Genomic DNA, 18,024 nt, shown 5'->3' with positions numbered 1-18,024 from the left:
CTTCATATGATAGGACCAGTTTTTCTTGTTTGTCTTGTACGGCAGGGGATATATCCTTACTAACTCTCTGAGCTTTACTTAAGCACTAGCATACTCATAGTAACAATAGTTACTTTCTATTCCTCAGCTTCAGCAAAGTTTTGGGTGATTTAACAGCATAAAGTACCGGTGCCAAGAGAGCTAGAGGCAAGAGAGGTAGAAGTTATCTGATTTTTTTAAAACCAGAAGAAGAGATATTCTTGGAAGTCCTACTGTTGTATAATATTCTGGTTACAATGTTGAAAGGACTTTCAACTCCAAAAAAAAGAAAAAATTCATTACATCTCCAGTTCATTAGGTCAGCTGCGCATTAGTAATAGAAGTATTTATTGTGTAACATGTCATGCCATTAAGTTAACCACAAGATACCATCCTTCTGTTTCTTTCATTGCCAATTCTAAAACTTTTGTTTTGACATACAAAGCAATGAACAATAACTTCGGACAACATCTAAGTTTGGACTAAACCACCAATTAGTACGTGGGACAGTTCTACATAAGCGTACAACAGACTATTTAAAAACTAGACCAAGTGCTCTCAAGTACAATGCCAAACTGGTTCCGTCTGGAGAATAACATGATTTCAAAGATCACGTTACAAGCTATTAATCCATGAAATCCTCTGATCAGGGGACATTGCTATAAACATCTGCCTCCATACATCTTCCTTAAAGAAACCGTATGCCTTATTGGCCTGGCCTTCAAGAATGAAGGTTTTTAATTTGTCCACTTCTTTAACACAGTTGGCGGCGGAGTCCTGAGAATTGGGGTCAGGAGAATTATATGATCCAGACTTACTGGAGTAGTATTCACGCTTTGCCTTAGCTACAAGGCCAAACTCCTCGTAAGCACGATCATATATTTCATCACGCTTTCTCTTGTCAGACAAAGACCTTGAACCCTCTTGCACAGAAGATGTACCTCGACTATTCTTCTGCTTCCCCTTCTTGCCACCCCGGCGTTGTGGCTCCTCGTCAGAGACTGCATCGCAGTTCTCAGCGTCTACATCAATTGGAATTTCCAACCCTGGCGTAGACCTCTCAGTACCTATTGTGCAGTCACCGACATTTCTACCATAGTTCATTTGCCTTGATTGGACCTCTTCCCCAGTTACAGGTGGGTCATTGGAAGACTGGCCGTAAGTTCCTAGGGCGCCAATATCTTCAAAAAGTTCAACCAAATTCCAGTAATGGTCGCTGGGCCGATTCTTGATAAGACTTATATCTTTGTCCTAAACAAAATATAAGTGGAAACTTAGGCGTAAATGGTAATTAATCAAATTAAGACACTTTTGGACAGGACATAGACGATGAATTGCCCAATTTGATAAAATGGATTGACTAAGTGCAAGTCCCTAACTTGGCCATAGTATCTCCAAACATAATCTGGTGCAGAGAAGCACTTTAATGTTTCATTCCACCCTACGCCAGTTTGGTTACCAACTTCCTTGAATAGCCGTGCAACCCTCATGAAACTGTAGTACTTTCTTTTGACTTGGTCACAGTCGTATGACTTATGGCAAAATCTCATGTTCAGTCTATTCCGGACATCCTCAAACACACAGGCATTTATGTTATTTTTGGACAAGTTGCCAACTTCCTTGTGTTCCTGCAACAACTGAACATAATAGCACTCTATTTCGTATTCTCACTTGGCAATGGCACTAGAACCCCCACTATCATTAGTCTTGCCTCGGGCCATCTAACACGTAATTTCCAAATACAGCTGAATCAGTCGACCATTAGTGGCAATATGCAAAGGCATTAAAAAATCAATCAAATCAAATAGGGCAGTCTTTAAAACACCTGCACTAAAGTACGATTGTGATAGTACTTCAAGCACCCGTCAAGATCGTTTGATCCACTCTCTGATTGACAAGAAATGCTCGTACTAGAACACGGCGTAGGGGAGGTTCCTAAATTATAGGTGGTACTGTTAGGAAAAATAAGGCTAAGTACGTGTAAATATGACCCAAAGCAGTGACTTATATACAAGCAAACTAATTATCCCATCCAATGAATACAAGGCAAACGTAAGTATTTCACCTTTTATTTTATGGGGACTCGAAGACATCAAACGTTGTGCAGGCGATCGAAATAGATGCAGCACAGATCAGAGGGTATGCCAATGCCTGGAAGGAATGCAACCAAAACAAGGATGTTGCAAAAAAGTTTTCTGTTGCCGAAAGGCATCAAACAAAAGACGTCATTGGTAGTATTAACCAACCATCTGGCCTGTTTCGATATGCATTACACAGTGGTTTGGATAAATAAACCAAAAACTTTGTAAAATACCTTAAACTGGATCCACTAACGGAATCCACAGTTCAAACCTGCTAATTTTTTTTTAACATTTCAGGATATGAAAATGTTGTATTACTTTACACTTGCTAACAAGCATTGATAGTAATAATGGACATCCATGGCACACATAATACACAAAACATGATTTACCTCATTAATTGGAGTGTTCAGAAGCAAGAGTATGGCAAACAAAGGCATCAAATCTACTCTACGTATCAAGCTTCATATCTGTGTTTTGTAACAAAAAGATTCGTACTGAAAAGCATAGACAAAATTGCAACCCGTAACCACACTCGCGTAAGGGGTACTCGTATGTCAGAGCCCATGGCCACAACAAAACATAGGTTCAGTTTTATCGTGCGCTACTACAGAGCAAACCAGCAAATTTCCCTCCCACAGTTTGATATGTACACCCAAGCCAATCGACAAACTAACCAAAAATTATGGGGGATTAAGCAGGGTGGGGAGCTTTGTTTCACGAACCAATAGGGAAATAGCATAAATGTAGGTGCATTCAGTACAATGTGCACTCCAAATTACCCACAAATACAAAGATCTCATCTCATTGCATTGGTTAAACGGATCGTCAATTTTTGCAGCCAAACAACCAAGGTAAGCATGACCTTCAATTTCGGTGGTTCCGTACACCTAACCCCAAATTACACCCCCATTCAGTTTTCACAATTACTGAATGCACTTTGTGCAGCAATGTTGTAATTCTCTTCAGCAACAATGAAGGTTTTCGATCTAATGGAAGTAAAAGGGCTACCTACCTAGTATGTAGTATCTCCGCCGCAGAAACAGCCTTGAGCCACCGCCGTCACGTAGCAACGTTTGATGAGCAATAGCAGCAAGCGCACGAGAATCTCAGTACGCTCCACCCGGCACAATCTACAGCCGACCAAGCTTAATGGTTGCTAGTCTGATGCATTTGGATAGGCAAATCTTGGGATGTGAATGATGCCAAGATCTCCAAAGAGGAAAGTAATTAGATGCAGAGAAGCAATACGGTTCAAAGGCTATCTTTTGATTCAAAAGTTAAGCCAAATGGGTGATGTTGCAATATTCCTGACCGTTTAGCAGAAAGGAAATAAAGTGAGGCTTTCACAGTTATATGTCTTGTCTGCTACAGTAGTAACGTTCAAGTGTTTTTTGGTGGGTAATTTCCGACGCTGTGAAAAATGTTGGATGCTTTCCGTTGAAAATTTGTGGGACCCATTCTGCAGAAAATAGCATTTTCGGATGGAAAATGCAATCCAAGCAGAGCCTTAGTATGTTTGCGATTTAAATTAAAATAGTTTTGTATGAATTTATTTTACATAAAATTTTCATTGTTACGTGAATATATGATTTTTTAAAGATTTCTTTCCTTTAAAACTATAGTTATGTTAGTAGTTACAATGTTTATGGGTAATTATATTGGCAATGTGTGCTTTGGTGTTTAGATAACAATTTGATTGTTGTGGAGGCAAAATTTAATTTTTGTAATGATAAAAGTAAAAAATTAAGAATTAACAAAAATTTGTTTATACAAAGTCTAAAGTTTTTTTTCTTTATATAGAGTACCTATACTATATAAAAAGCCGAGAAAGGGATTTGAAATTAACATTGGGATTAACATTTACCATGACTTTATGAATTTTCTTTCCCCCCCCCTATAAAACTATTTTTTACTTTAACTATCTATAATTACTTATGACTATTTTTACTTTTAACTATTTAACTAAATATTTTCAACATAATTACCCCTAAACATTATAACTACCAATATAAAATTATTTTATGAAAAATATTTAAAAGATTAAAGTTTGCTTAAGTAATAAAAATTTTGTTTAAAATACATGACCAAACATATTATGTATTTTTTGATTGCGCATACAACGGGTGTGCATTGAGCACTAGTAAATATATTATGTCATTGAATAAGTATATTTTTCATTTCGGTATATTACTTTAACAAATTGTTGTTTAATTACAATTGACCCCTGAAAACATTTACAATTGATAAAAATGGATAGAACCTAATTGAGTCAATTGAAACAAATTATATTTACAAAGTTTAGTGGAGCATAAGCTTTGTGAGGCATATCTTTACAAATAAAGCAAGCTAATATATCATAATTCTATTTTACTCGTATGTCAAAAGGATTATACTCGTTGAGTTTTATTAGATAAGCAGAAAACAGAAACAATAAAGAGTTGGTTAATTACTTATTTTTAAAAAACTCATTTGAAATATTTTTACAATTTATGATCCGGTAAGGTCTTTTTTTTTTTTTTTCTCTATAAATTGCGGTACTATGGGAAAATTTTCAACCGTCAGAAACACTGGTGACCGCCACAACAACTAGGTACTATTAGTAGTGAGAAGAGACTAGATCATCGACATCGTGCAAGTGTGCAACTGTGTCCTTATTACTGCTCTTAACTCAACGACGCCGCATCCAACGATTTCTTAGGCATTCAGCCATTTTTTCCATTCTTCTGACAGCCTCTGCAAAACCCTAGTTTGCCGAATTAACACCTTAAAGAACAGAGGACAACACAAGAATGTCATCGACCTTGTTGGAGGTGACGCGTGCATCGCACGAGGAGGTGGAACGGTTAGAAAGGCTTATCGTCAAGGATCTCCAGACGGAACCGCCTACCGCCAGGGAACGCCTTTACCAGAGCCACCGCGTTCGCAATATGATCGAACAAATTACTGAAACCACTAACAAACTTGTAATTTCTCTAAACCTCCTCTTTACTTCAAGCAAATTCACCGCAATTTCGTAAAATTTATTTTGGAGAAATTGAATGAGTTTGTTCGTGCTCGGCGGTTTTTGTAATAGGTTGAGATTTATGAAGATAAAGACAATGCGAGGAAGGATGAGATTGCGGCGCTTGGTGGCCAGACTGCGACTGGGACTAACGTTTTCAGTGCATTCTATGATAGATTAAAAGAGGTAAAACTCTTTAGCGTTTTTTCTCCCTTTAGATTCTCTCACTGAAAACCTTATGTGCCACGATTAATGTATACAAGTTTTTGGTAACGGATTAAATTTAACAGTAACAACTGCCTGAAGACGATTGCATTTACCTTATAAGAGAATTGTTTGAACCATGAGACAATTTAGTGTCGAGAAATCCAGAGATTCTTTGTTTTTATAATCAATGGAAAAGTTGTTACATTAGTGTTTTAGATCCTGTGGAGACGTTGTTCTCTTGCCATTTTAACAAGCGATACTTAAAGAAAAACGCGTTGCTTTAAGTTTGACGAAGATATGGCTGTGGATTTAGTATTACACGTTTTTCATGGAGATCCTTCAACTGTAGCGGCTTTGAGCCTCTATATTCCATTTTAACCTAGGAGGTCAGCGATGTAAGCATCATAACAGAATTTGTTGTTTTGATGATATTAAAGCACCGAGACTACGTTTAGTTTGGGACAGTCCTAAACCTCAATTATAGTTTTGTAAGTGGTCTTGACTTTGAAGTCTATGTCTCTTATCTATGCAGATTCGCGAATACCATAGACGGCATCCTGCTGCCCGTGTTATAGATGCCAATGATGAGTATGAACAGATTCTCAGAGAAGAGCCTCAAATTGAGTTTAGTGGGGAGGTAAGTTGTTCTTCTATTCTTTCTTTCTTGAGGGTGTGTGTGTGTTTGTGTGGAGGGGAAGAAGAATTGGGCACCTCTTGTAGAGCATATAATCAGAGTGTTTAAATCCCTGGATAATTAAGGTTTTCATTTGACGGGGAACATGCCTATAGCTGCAAACCTTGTAGTTGCCAGGCTTTCCATTGGTTCCAGAAACATGAAATTATTATTGTACACTATTCAAATAAATGTTGTTTATATAAGTGGAGTGCTCAGTGATAGGAATTACTGAAAATGAAATGTATGACAATTCTTGTTTATGTTTGCCATTTATTGAGTAAATGCCTGTTATGTTTTCCAGGAAGCTTCGGGACGATACCTTGATTTGCACGAGTTGTACAATGATTATCTTAACTCTAAATTTGGAGAGAGAATTGAATACACTGCTTATCTTGATGTTTTTTCACAGCCACATAAGATTCCTCAGAAGCTCAAGTTTATGAGGTACAGCGCTTGTATTTCATTTGTTTTACATCTGTATCTGTTGTTGTTTAACTTATCAATTCTAGTTGAGGTCCCCTGTGATTTTTGACATGATATATTTCTCTGAATATTGGAATACAGGAACATGAATTGAATGGTAGCGAAACAGCAAACTCACTCTCTTACCCTTGTTGGGGTGAGAGGTCCTCTCTTGTAACACATGCTTTTAATCATCATTTTACACTCTATACAATAACTAATTTTCTGACGAAACTAAATTATATTTTGGTGCAATACCAGCTAACATAAACTTTTAAGATGTAGCATCAAAAGTGGTTTTTGAGGCTTAGACATTGTGCCAAGGAAAAATAAATGGGTCAATGTTATGGTTCCTAATTATATTTTCTGGGTATTCTGGGATAAATACAGAAAGGGTAACTCTTCTGGTTTAGTAATTAGGACATTGTGGTGTTTAATCTGACAGTGCACATGGTTTGGAACTTACTCTGCCCTTGTTTATTTGGCAAAAGTCGTCAATTTCTTTGGCAACCTTATTAGAGTAGCTTTAGGATGACAACCTTTTCTTGGTTGTTTTATGGGCCACATTCTTTTGGCTAGGGGTCTTATGTGTGATTTTTACTTACATCCCTTGCCTATGTTTTGCTTTGTGTAAATCTGTAATCTGGTTAATATGTCTTGACCTCGTGCACAGGCAATACAGGGAATATTTGCAGAAACTATTAGAGTACCTTGTGTATTTTTTTGAGCGAACGGAACCTTTGCAAGATCTTGGCAGAATATTTTCGAAGGTATGCTCTCTTTCCCTCACATAACACATATTTGGGAATCTGTAACTCTTTTGGATTGAGAAGGTTGTTATGAGATCATGGATTTAACATTGGCATGAGATTTGTATTCACCATATTTCTGACCCCTTATCTCCTTGGCTACCCACTAATTATTTAAGTGAGATTTTTGATTGATAAGGGCATTAGTATTTCACAGTTGAGATGGACTATATTCTAGTAGATGTGTGCAAGTTACAATACTCAGTTCGTCTAAAGCATTAAAGAGCTGGCTTACAATGCACACATGATTAATAAAACATGGAGGAGGATTAGTCTTACTACAGCTGAGAGCTTTGTTCTAGGTACTAAACATGATGTTTCCTATGCAATGCAATTCAATGCATCATCAAGGCAGTCCAAGAAGCATCACACAAAGGTTAGGGGTTCAAGTTGGTGATGAGTGGCAATATCTGAATGAGTTTTTTTTTCCGGGTGGTATTGTTGTACGTGTTTAATTAGAATCATATGTTTATTACACCTTAGAGTGTTCAGTCACTTGAGATTAGGCTTTGTCGACTTCCAGTTAGAGATGAAAGTTGATTGCCCTCTATCTTATTGCAATTTTCCATATCTTCTGTTTCCTGAAGTTTTTAGTTTCTCATAGGTTACTACAGAATTTGAAGAGCAATGGACAAGTGGCAATGTAGAAGGATGGGAGAATGAGAGTCAAGAAAATGGACACGCTCCAGACGAGCATCCTGTGATTGATCTTGGGAAATATAGTACAGTTGAAGAGTTGATCAGAGACAGCGAAGTGGGACCTGAGAAGTTAAAGAAGGTATGAGAAGATAGCTGGATGACTTTTATATGGTTTTTAATGCTTTGATTGGATTATTTGATTTTCTTTCTTACATTAATGTTAATGATGGATTAGAACCTGGTTTTGAAAACTAAAGCATTTATGTTTTGATATGAAATGTCATGCATGGTTAATTGGCAGGGTTAATTGGGTGGCAGGTAGTCTTTTTCAATTTGCTTTTGACAAGCATAATATGGTTTGAGTATCCCATGAAGGTCATTACATGCAAAGTGAATGTTATTGTGATTCTCCAGTGGACTATCAAAATTCAAACTTGTATTCCCCTTCCCCCCTCCTCTTCCCCGCAACCCCAAAAAAATCCTTTGTTTCTGCTTTTATAACTGGATATGATTTGTATACATGTATATCAAGTCCAACTGATAGCGCGATATTATCTCACTGTAGGCCTTGGCTGCACTGGGTCTGAAGACAGGAGGTACAGTTGAGGAGCGTGCAAAGAGGCTCTTCCTTACCAAGGTGAGCGTGCTGTGAATTTCTCCTTATAGAGTTCTATTTTTATGAATAATTGAATATGATAGCATGGCGAATGCCCCGACTTCATTTTTGTTTTCATTCCTGCTGTCATGCTCTAATCTGCTGTGTCCTATGCTATGTATTTGGTTTGCGCTTGTCAAAGGCTTGTTGTTTTGGTGCAAGGCATATGATTATATAACCTTCCTTATTGAAAGTAATAAATATTGTTTTCTCTATGTCAAATGCTTAAGAAGCTTAGTTTTAGAAGTGACATGTCGAGTCTCAGAAATGTTCATCGCTATTTCAAGGTCCACTATTTTGCTTGACATTAAAGCTATGCCTGCACTTAGAAATTCTTGCAGTCACTAACTAGAAAGAGAAGGTCAAAGAAAAGGAAAAGAGGAGATAAAAGTTCTAGAATTTTGTCTCTGTGTATTAGCTCTTTCAGGAAGTAGAGGTTTCCTATTAACTTTCTATTTCAGAAAAAAAGTCAGAATATACTGCTATTTCACAAATGTCATAGAGGAGAGAAACTGGCCTTGCTTTAAGATACAAATAGTTGCATATTATTTTGTCCTTTTATCTCAGTTTTGATTGCTAAAGTTGTTTTCTTACATCTTCATGTTGCAGGATAAGCCTCTTGAAGAGTTGGACAGGAAAAATTTTGCCAAAGCTTCTCATCAATCAGATCTGAATGGTGTTCTTTCAACTCCACTGTCAGGTAAAGATGCCAAAGAGATTGCGCTGATGGAAGCCAAAGTGAGCAAGCTCTGTGACTTGTTGGATGAAGTATGTTTTAATTGCTTCTTTGAGTAAAGAGCACGTCATCTCTTATTTTGTGTATTATTTGTGATTAAGCTGTTGACTTGCTAGTACATCATTTTTCTAACTTGAATGGAATAGTATTTTAATTACTAGTACTAGTAATACCTTTTTGAACTTGTGCAGAATATTGTACGGACAAAAGAAAATGTAGTGAAAAAGCAGGCTTTGACATACGAGGAAATGGAAGCAGAACGTGAAGAGGTAATGCATATATTCTTGCTTCAACCCCTTATGCCCTTCAAAAGTAAACTTTAGGATCTGGATACCATTGTTCTGTTTGACGGAGATGTTGTCAGTCGCTATTAGTTTTGCTAACTAGGGCATTGTGTCGAATCTTCTTAATTTGGTTGGACGATGAGTGCCTTAGATCTACTATAAACTCATGTGGATTGCTATTATCAGTTCCAACTACAATGTGAATAGTGCATGGGGTTTTATTCTATATGATTAAAACTTGACATGATGTGACTTTCTTGCTCTCAAGTTGCCTTTCCTCTTAGGTTTTTGAACTTCTTATTCTTTTGTGGTATGTTGTGTACTTTCAGCATTGTTTTTCAGTTCTTTCTAAATACCATTAGCTGGTTCCCCTTTCAAAGGGTTAAGTGTCATGTAGGGATGCTTTCCCTCTCTATGTTTTCTGTTGAATTGCTGTTTTGAGTTGCAATTCCTAATTTTGGTCAAGTAATTTAGTCTTAGTATCCATTTGCTGTTTTTTTAGTTGTTTCCTATTGAATTAAAATTGAACTTGTTTTGAACTTTTGAAACAGGAGGAGGTACAAGCAGAATCTGAAAGTGATGACGAGGAACAGCAGATTTATAATCCACTCAAGCTGCCCATGGGTTGGGATGGGAAACCTATACCATACTGGTTATATAAACTTCACGGGCTTGGTCAGGTGATTTCTCTGAAGTTTGGTAAATGTTTTTTTTTTTCTAATGATCATCGTATTAATGAAACCAATCAAGGGGGGAACATCCCCTGTTACAGGGTCCTTAAATGGTTATTACATACGAGACATATCAAGCAAATGTTAAATATTTTAATCAGAAGTTGGTCGCATTTTGAGGTGTCATATTTCTTACATTTTGTATTTACCATGAGTTGTTTCCTTCTCTTTTGCTATTTGTGGCCTTGTCCATTTTATTTTGAGGTCCTTAAGATGAGTTTGAAAATATTAGAACCATATGAAGTTTAAATAGCTCTGATGTGTTATATATGGTGAATATGTACAATTCTGCAGTATGCATTCTTTTTTCTGAGTCAAAAACAATGCCAACTGTAAGTGTTAATCTTTTCTTAAGGGAAAAGTAAAACAAAGGAAACAGAGTCTTAAAGCATGAACTGGAAAGAATTGGCTTTTTCCTCGAATGGACTCCTTAATGGGCTTAACTTTGCACATCATATTTTACAAGAGACAGCATTACCTTGCTAAGGTAGTTACAACACAACAATGTCTACATAATGTGCCTGTGCCATATCTATTAGTCAGTTGTTAATACTCGTGTGGTAAGTTCTAATTGCATCTTCTGAATCCTTTGTCAGGAATTCAAATGTGAGATTTGTGGGAATTACAGCTACTGGGGTCGCAGAGCATATGAGCGGCATTTCAAGGAATGGAGGCATCAGCATGGAATGAGATGCCTTGGTATTCCAAATACAAAAAATTTCAATGAGATCACATCAATTGAGGTCAGTGCCTTAATTTTTTCTTTATTGTCATCTCATAGTAACATGGAAACAAAAAAAGGAAATAAAAGTCTGGGAGTGTGAGTGGTTGCATCTTTAGTAACCATCTGCATGCATCTCTCCACCCCCACACAACACTACCCCCCAACCCCCCCAAAAAAAAAGGGACAAATCCTTTGCGTCTTTCATCTTTTCCGGATTTGTATTCAGACTGAAGGGCGAAATGTAGACTAGAGATTGGTGCCATAATTTATAGCTTGTTTGTGTATTACAAGGGGTTTTTGCTTTCTCTGCTGTGTGGTACTCGTATTCTGGTCTGCAGCTCATTTTTTTTTTTTCAATTGTTGGGCGTGTAGGAAGCTAAGCAACTTTGGGAGAGAATCCAGCAAAGGCAGGGATTGAACAAGTGGCGCCCTGATCTTGAAGAAGAATATGAAGATCAAGAGGGTAACATCTACAACAAAAAGACATACACCGATCTGCAACGCCAGGGTCTTCTTTAGATAACATAATGCTTCCAGGTTTTAGTTGAAATCCTTGGATCCTTTTTCAGATGTAGATGTAGATTTGTTGAACTGTGGATGCTTTTTATTTTGATCATCACATGGTCCATCACTTTCAACTGAAGGGTGGTGCTTTGGTGTCTCCATTGCCATTCTTATCAAAGGCTTGTGTCTACAAGATTGCGGGGACGGAATGCTTTAGGTCTCCAGAAAGCTCTTCGAGGAAATTGCGTTGCAGGTGCTATCGGTACATGAACAAGAAGCATAGCTCGTCAAAAAAGGATGCCGAGAGTCTTGTGGGCCTATCATGCCAAGTTATCTTTGTGGTTCACTACTGTTAGTAGGCTTGTCGCAATTCCATTGGAGCAACTATATAACATTAAAATTCATCTCTCTGTTTGCGAGCCCGGCTTAGCACTTTGAGATTTGGCTTTATTTGTTTGGTTCGATGTGCGAGAGTCAGTTGATCGGGTCTCCTACGACTCGAAACAATGGGAAGATTGCTGCATTACGGAGGAAAGAGAAAAGTTTTTAACACAATTAAACAAAATACAACTATATTTACATTTACATGTGGCCTAATGGTGAATTTCATCATTTACACGACCTTGTTAAGAGCAAGGCCGACCCATTGACACTCCTGAGAATAAGCAACCTAGAATCCACGTATGTTCCACAAACAATTTTTGAAAGATCAAATATTTCAGGCGGAATTTGTGTGCGCAGTTCATGTATTACCTGCTGTGCCTTTTCAACATCACTTCCCAACGGGCCATTTAGCATCATTGTCAGCCCAATATCACCAGACACAAGCTTTACAACTGGAAGGCTGGAAGGAAATTCCTTTATCGGAATGATCTTCTTCCACTTTTTACTGGATAAAATTTTCAGAACCGAACCCTCAGCACTCCCTGTTAATGATGGAAATCTTTTTGGAGAGTCTTCCGCATCCAAGTACATCCTTCTCCCAGATTTTAATCTAAAGAGGGACTCCACTTGCAGTTTTCCACTCACTCCAACCTTGTTATGTGGCCAATCACGGCCAACCATAACAGTAAATTCAACATCAGAGACAACTGAGAAGTTTGCGTTTGGCATTGAAGCTTTAGACACTGTAAGGCGGACATCGCCAATAAGAACACGACTAGGAGGCTGACGAAGGGTCAAGCCAATGTGCCGACCAGTGGAGTACAAAAATCGCCATTTTCCAGGAAGTAATTCCAACCAATGCTGCGATTTGACAGAAATTGCATCAGTAATTAGTATGACAGCAATAGAGATATTCAATATTGCAATGGTAAGAAGATGACGGACACAAGTTACCCTTGGTTTTGAATGCAGATTCAACATCTCCATTAATTCGATAAAATGGGCAAGCCTTCTCCGCTGGAACACAAAAAAGACGCAACTTCTCAGTAAAATTCAAATTTAAAGTCGTACCCGCCCAACATGCACAAGGTAAGACTATCAACAATTAATATTGGAAAGCACTTGTTTGCTGACAATATTTTACTCCCGGCAGGTGAATGTCCTTCGCAGAAAACTGTTTGGATAAAGTATTATTTGAAATACTTTTTGTGATGTGATGCATGTAAAATAAAAAGATGAATTGGGAAATGTGATTATAATGTAAGCGAAGTATTATTTAAAATAATTTAATATTCAAACAAATGTATTTCTATTCAAAAGTCAAAGAAGACCTCTTGTTTTCCTCAATTTAAAAACAAAAACTCCATCCCCCTAGAAGAAACAAATATACTTTACTCTTTTATTTGTTACAGTGAATATTGGAAAGTAAAAAGTGTAAAAAAAAAAAAAAAAAAAAGAATGTACAAAGTGTGACAATTGGGTTGGTTTGACTGCTATACTGATAGCAGTTTCCAACAATCACGTTGCAATAAAAAAATAAGCTGAAATGGCTGGTAAGAAATTTCTGAAACTGTTTTATGTGGCAATTCCTTGAGCCGATGTAATAACAATGCAACTCAAATCATAATTTGAGAAAGTACAATGAAGCAAATCTTTGTGCGACATATATAGATCCAGGTGTGTGTTTTTAAGGGTATAAAGTGGGTTTCCAAAATAATCAGTCATCATGATTTGCAGATCAAGACTCAGATTCTCCATTTACACAATTTCTAAAAGGATCTAATCATGAATTGATTAAAAGATAAAGACATATATTAACCACGTTTTCAGAGATGAAGAAACTTTAAGATTACACCTGACAAAGACAGATTAAGATGAGTCACAGAGGAACAAATATTACAGACCTGCTGCTGGTTATAGATGTACTCCTCTGTGATTCGAACTGCAGTTGAACCGAGGTTCCATTTGATAATGTCCATTGATGGGTCTATCCTCCATCTTGGTCCACATAAGAAAGGATGTCTCAAGGCTTTTAAGCAACTGTTGTACAGTATATAATGAACAGTACCATGAGATGGCATGAAAAACGTTCAACTCCTAGGCAAGGGGATTACTGATAATCATTTACTAATTAGAAAAATTAGATTAGAGCGAATGGAATGGCTATTAGTGATGGTACTGAATCCCCATTCAAACTACTGACAAAATAAGTATAGCAGAAAATATGAAATGCTGCTGGTCATAGTCTTGTATCCTACTTCGAAAATCAATTCTATTCCATGATATCCTATATATATCTGTCCTCCACAGAGATCACAGCAGCGGTAAAGCTGGATGAGAAAAGCATTTGATGTCCTCGTGGCAAAGCAAGATGCGAGCTATAAGATCCCAATAATTATTTTTACAGCTTCTTCCCTCACAACTAACATCAATATGAAAACGTTGGAGATTCTATAAGCTAGCCTACCTTATTCTCTGTGAAGGTTTGGTTGCTAGGAGAAGTGAGAGTAAGTTCCAACCTGCACCCCAATTTCTATCAAGTATCTGCAAGAAAGATATTTTAGCACGTTGTTCTCAGGGTGCAAAAGAGCAGAAGTGCAGCGACTTTGGAGAAGGGAATTGAACTAACTTGGAGTCCAGTATTTCCAGATGAGGAATTCCTATAGATAGTAGGCAATAGGAACTCACGCAAGCAGGAGGAATCATTTCCCTAACATGGAATGGGAATTTATCACTAAGAATGAAAGTAAAAAAAAAAAGAAATTCATTGTCTAAAGAGTTTTTACCATGAAAGCCTTTTGTACCTTGGTGAGGAATGCTTTAAACTTCATAAATACCGATGAATCCATGAGTTCCGTCAGCACCATTTTAGCCATAATGTACCCGACACACCTAAAAAATCCCGATAAATTAAAAGCAAATCCATGAAAATGCCTGTACTGACAAAAAATGACAAAAGGCATCAGAGCTGTTTTACCTCATGTCAAATGCAATCATCATCTCTCGCCGATCGATTTTGCTATTTAATGTCTCCGAACAGCTCTCATAAAGATCAGCAGCATTTCCCAGTATCCCCACCTAAGAAAAATAAAATTGGGCAATATATAATTTCAGGAGGTTACTAAGATATAGAAGAAAATGCTTGAAAACAAGCTTTGTGAATTGGGTGATTTTTAAGAACATGACAACTGTGGTGGCTTTCAATATAGGTATCTATGTCCATATCTAAGGGTATTCTTTCGAGGAATGCACAAATATGTATATGCTCATATATAAGACACGAATGTTTACGTGGTTACAGCGAACCAAGTAGTCTACATAAGCTTAGAAGAGAACTGGATGTTTTCACATTTTCAGTCCAGAGTTCAGCAATACTAAATAGTTATCTTGCCAAAGTCCTTGTCCGAAGAGGTGCAAGTGCACAGACATGCTAACTAAAATCTCATAAACGTCAGTAAAAGTCGAAATACAGTACTAAAGCTCTTAGCTTCTTTACCAGTATAACGAGGAAAAGAGCATAATCTCACTTTGATATGTTTATCCACAGGGCTAATATGCAAATTTTCAAGTCTCAACTCTGTATGGGCAAGTCCATGGCTGTGCAAGTAATTGACCTGAGGTGGGGATGCAATAAAAGCACTTATTAACATAGAAATGGAGTAAGCAACACAAACTGAACTGTGATTGTGGATAATACAAAAAGTGCACAAATAACGCACCCCAATCAAAAGATCCCTCATCAAAACCCGAATAAGTCGCAATTGTCGAGAAACGGCAGGCCCACCAATAGTATCGTCACCCACTTTCCTTGCAGACTCCTCATCTAGAGCAAGAGTAGCTTCCAAAGTGGGAAACCAGTCAGATTGTTGGAGCCAATGTCTCAAAGAAAAACTGCCATGATACTGAAAAAGGAAAAGACCAAGAGTGAATATTGTTACAAAGTCAGACACAGAGGCTTACAGTTGAGTCAAAAGCATCTAAAAGATCAAGTCATTAAGAGCATGACAGCATTCAGTCTGCACATTAAAACTGCATCTGGTCTCCTTTAGAAGGACATGGGAGATACAATCGTTAGCAGAAAAACATACTCATTGTGTAAGAACTTACTTCATATTTTGAATGAGCTCCACAAATTTTCAATCCAAAGGGGGGTTAAACTGAGAACACTAAATAACTTGATTGCAGCATTCTTAGTTCCACAAGCAGTGCAGGTTTATAAAAACACGTACAATTGCTCAACAAAAAGCAACCTACCCCATGGACTAGCGTAAATGCGCCAGTGTCACCAGTGGAAGACGAAGAGACATATCCATAAACTTGCATCGAGTAAGAATGGTACATTAATCTACGACGAGCCAATCTCCTCAACACCTAAAATCAGAATGCAGAAAAATTAAAGACTAGCGCCTAACAAAGCGTAAAATGAAATTGGAGCGGTTTTCAAGAATCAAGCAACCTCTATGGCTCTCCGTCCTCTGCGCTTAGCGTGAGCACTTGTGAGCCTCCGAAGCACAACTTTGGTGTTATGTAATGGACTGCAAATGTACAAAATGTATATTAAAACCTAAAACAACAAGTCCAAAAGAAAATAATACAAACAAATAAAATTGGAAACCTCCTCGATTTATTGCTTTACAAGGTGGTGGGTGGTAGCTGAAAATCTACTTACTTATTAACATCCTTGACAGTAGCTTCGAAGATAACCTCGTCCGCCTGAATGAATGAAGGGAAAAATATTAGGTAATTGAGAGAAAAGAGGAGTGGAGGAGGACCGGGGTAGGGGAGTGGGTACCCGGCTGGTAAGGCCAACGCTGACGCGGTCAGAGATGTTGAAGTCGGACATGTTGAACTTGATGACGTGACTAAAATCGTCCTCCTCCGCAGCAGGAGCAGCAGCAGCAACGGAGGAATCATCGGGACTACTAGAAGCACTGCCGCTGTCCCCCTGGAATTCCGAGGCGGCAGCAGCAGCAGGAGGCTGTGGTCTAGGCAGCGAAGAACAACAGGCAAATTTTGATCTGCTGCTCCGCCGCCGGGGCGTATAACAAGTAGAAGAAGTGGTAGCACTAGTAGGAGGAGGATTACGGAAGGAGTGGTAAGTTGTAGCGTGGATGGGAGGCCGACTGAAAAGATGATGATGATGATGACGACGGCGGTGGTGGCTAGGTGTTGGGGACGAATTGATGAAGCTGAAGCGCGAGGGTAGTAATTCAACAGCACATTCCGGACTCAGACTTGAGCAGCAAATTCCAATCAACTCCATCATCTGTGTCATCTATTCATCATCCACCAACAGAAGAGCCACAGGGGTGGGGGAGAGGGAGAGAGAGGGGTTTTGGTTGAATAATCGCTTGCTACTAACTGCAGTATAATAAGGAAATAAAAAGAAATGAAGGTTGGATGGATGGGTGCAGTAGCTAGTGCCGGTGTCGATCGATGTGCTGGCTAGCAATACTGGCGCTGCTGCTGCATATGTCCATGAACGAACACCAAAAATTCCAGAGCGGATTGGATTAGCCACACACAACATACACTTCTTCACATGTTTTAAACGGATTCACTTGCCATCATCAAATGATCCATCCATCCATACAAACTACAAAGTCGTCTTTTTCACCTGTACCTCTTCTACCTGTAGTAGTGCGCGCGCGCGTGCGCGTGTGTGAAATATGAGTATGAGCGAGGCGAGGAGCCGGAGGGAGGTTGTTGCAACTCTCTGACTCGAATGAATGATTCTGTAGTCCTGTCTTGTTGCTGAGTCGTACTCATTCTCATTCCTATATTATAGCATAGGGATAGCCGGATAGAGAAGGCGGGCAAAGGAAGCGTGACGCGTGAGAGTAGCGTGGTGGAGGAGGATTTGCTGCGTCTACGCACGGGTCTCCTCGCAACGCCCACACCCCTCCCTCCTCTCTTCTTAGTTAACTAGAGGAGTATTACATCCCTGTCAGGGGGTCCCATCCCAATGCCCAACAACTCCTCCCCCTATCCATCCAACCAAACCAAAACCACTCCCCTGAATTTTGAAGCATCAAACAAATTCTAAGTGCTTTTAATTTTTCTTTAATTGGAGAAAAGGAAAGTGATTTTATTTTTTTTTTAATAAGTGA

General features: G+C 38.4%; 2 protein-coding genes across 8 annotated transcripts; one reads left to right on the top strand and one right to left on the bottom strand.

Annotated features, from left to right (window-relative positions):
- The first annotated feature begins 4,670 nt into the window (after positions 1-4,670).
- LOC113724894 (splicing factor SF3a60 homolog) lies at positions 4,671-11,949 on the top strand. Of its 2 annotated transcripts, none has more exons than XM_072073315.1 (13): positions 4,671-5,065; positions 5,176-5,289; positions 5,843-5,947; positions 6,288-6,430; positions 7,122-7,218; positions 7,862-8,035; positions 8,462-8,533; positions 9,161-9,319; positions 9,479-9,556; positions 10,123-10,251; positions 10,899-11,045; positions 11,399-11,563; positions 11,710-11,949. In XM_072073315.1, exons 1-12 carry the CDS (start codon positions 4,892-4,894, stop codon positions 11,543-11,545), a joined length of 1,539 nt encoding a protein of 512 aa, XP_071929416.1. In that variant the 5' UTR covers positions 4,671-4,891; the 3' UTR covers positions 11,546-11,563; positions 11,710-11,949. The 2 variants fall into 2 exon arrangements, with proteins under 2 accessions (XP_071929416.1, XP_027103575.1); XM_027247774.2 differs by having other exon boundaries at positions 11,671-11,949.
- A 79-nt stretch (positions 11,950-12,028) lies between these two features.
- Positions 12,029-17,939, bottom strand: LOC113724893 (probable plastid-lipid-associated protein 14, chloroplastic). Of its 6 annotated transcripts, none has more exons than XM_072073313.1 (13): positions 16,707-17,939; positions 16,584-16,627; positions 16,371-16,449; positions 16,169-16,285; positions 15,634-15,816; positions 15,442-15,528; positions 14,892-14,992; positions 14,701-14,806; positions 14,544-14,624; positions 14,382-14,458; positions 13,819-13,912; positions 12,860-12,931; positions 12,029-12,775 (listed from the first exon to the last, which is right to left on the bottom strand). In XM_072073313.1, the coding sequence occupies exons 1-13, from the start codon at positions 17,187-17,189 to the stop codon at positions 12,140-12,142; spliced, it is 2,160 nt and encodes a 719-aa protein (XP_071929414.1). In that variant the 5' UTR covers positions 17,190-17,939; the 3' UTR covers positions 12,029-12,139. The 6 variants fall into 6 exon arrangements, with proteins under 6 accessions (XP_071929414.1, XP_071929411.1, XP_071929413.1 ...); XM_072073310.1 differs by having other exon boundaries at positions 13,819-13,954; positions 16,707-17,929; XM_072073312.1 differs by having other exon boundaries at positions 13,819-13,954; positions 14,719-14,806; positions 16,707-17,926.
- Between the last annotated feature and the right edge of the window lie 85 nt (positions 17,940-18,024).

This window comes from Coffea arabica, chromosome 2c (genome assembly GCF_036785885.1).
Source record: "Coffea arabica cultivar ET-39 chromosome 2c, Coffea Arabica ET-39 HiFi, whole genome shotgun sequence".
NCBI classification, from domain to species: domain Eukaryota; kingdom Viridiplantae; phylum Streptophyta; class Magnoliopsida; order Gentianales; family Rubiaceae; genus Coffea; species Coffea arabica.
The sequence above is the reverse complement of the archived record's forward strand: the minus strand, read 5'-3'. Positions and strand labels throughout refer to the sequence as shown.

What these genes read in the sequence shown, in the direction of transcription:
- LOC113724893 (XM_072073310.1), bottom strand. Translation starts at nt 17,189, where the DNA reads ATGACACAGATGATGGAGTTGATTGGAATTTGCTGCTCAAGTCTGAGT. An exon ending in GCGTTGGCCTTACCAGCCGG is followed by an intron (nt 16,628 to 16,706) that starts GTACCCACTCCC and finishes TCATTCATTCAG; the next exon opens with GCGGACGAGGTTATCTTCGA. An exon ending in CTGTGGATAAACATATCAAA is followed by an intron (nt 14,993 to 15,441) that starts GTGAGATTATGC and finishes TATTTTTCTTAG; the next exon opens with GTGGGGATACTGGGAAATGC.
- LOC113724894 (XM_072073315.1), top strand. Translation starts at nt 4,892, where the DNA reads ATGTCATCGACCTTGTTGGAGGTGACGCGTGCATCGCACGAGGAGGTG. An exon ending in GACCTGAGAAGTTAAAGAAG is followed by an intron (nt 8,036 to 8,461) that starts GTATGAGAAGAT and finishes ATCTCACTGTAG; the next exon opens with GCCTTGGCTGCACTGGGTCT. An exon ending in TCTGTGACTTGTTGGATGAA is followed by an intron (nt 9,320 to 9,478) that starts GTATGTTTTAAT and finishes GAACTTGTGCAG; the next exon opens with AATATTGTACGGACAAAAGA.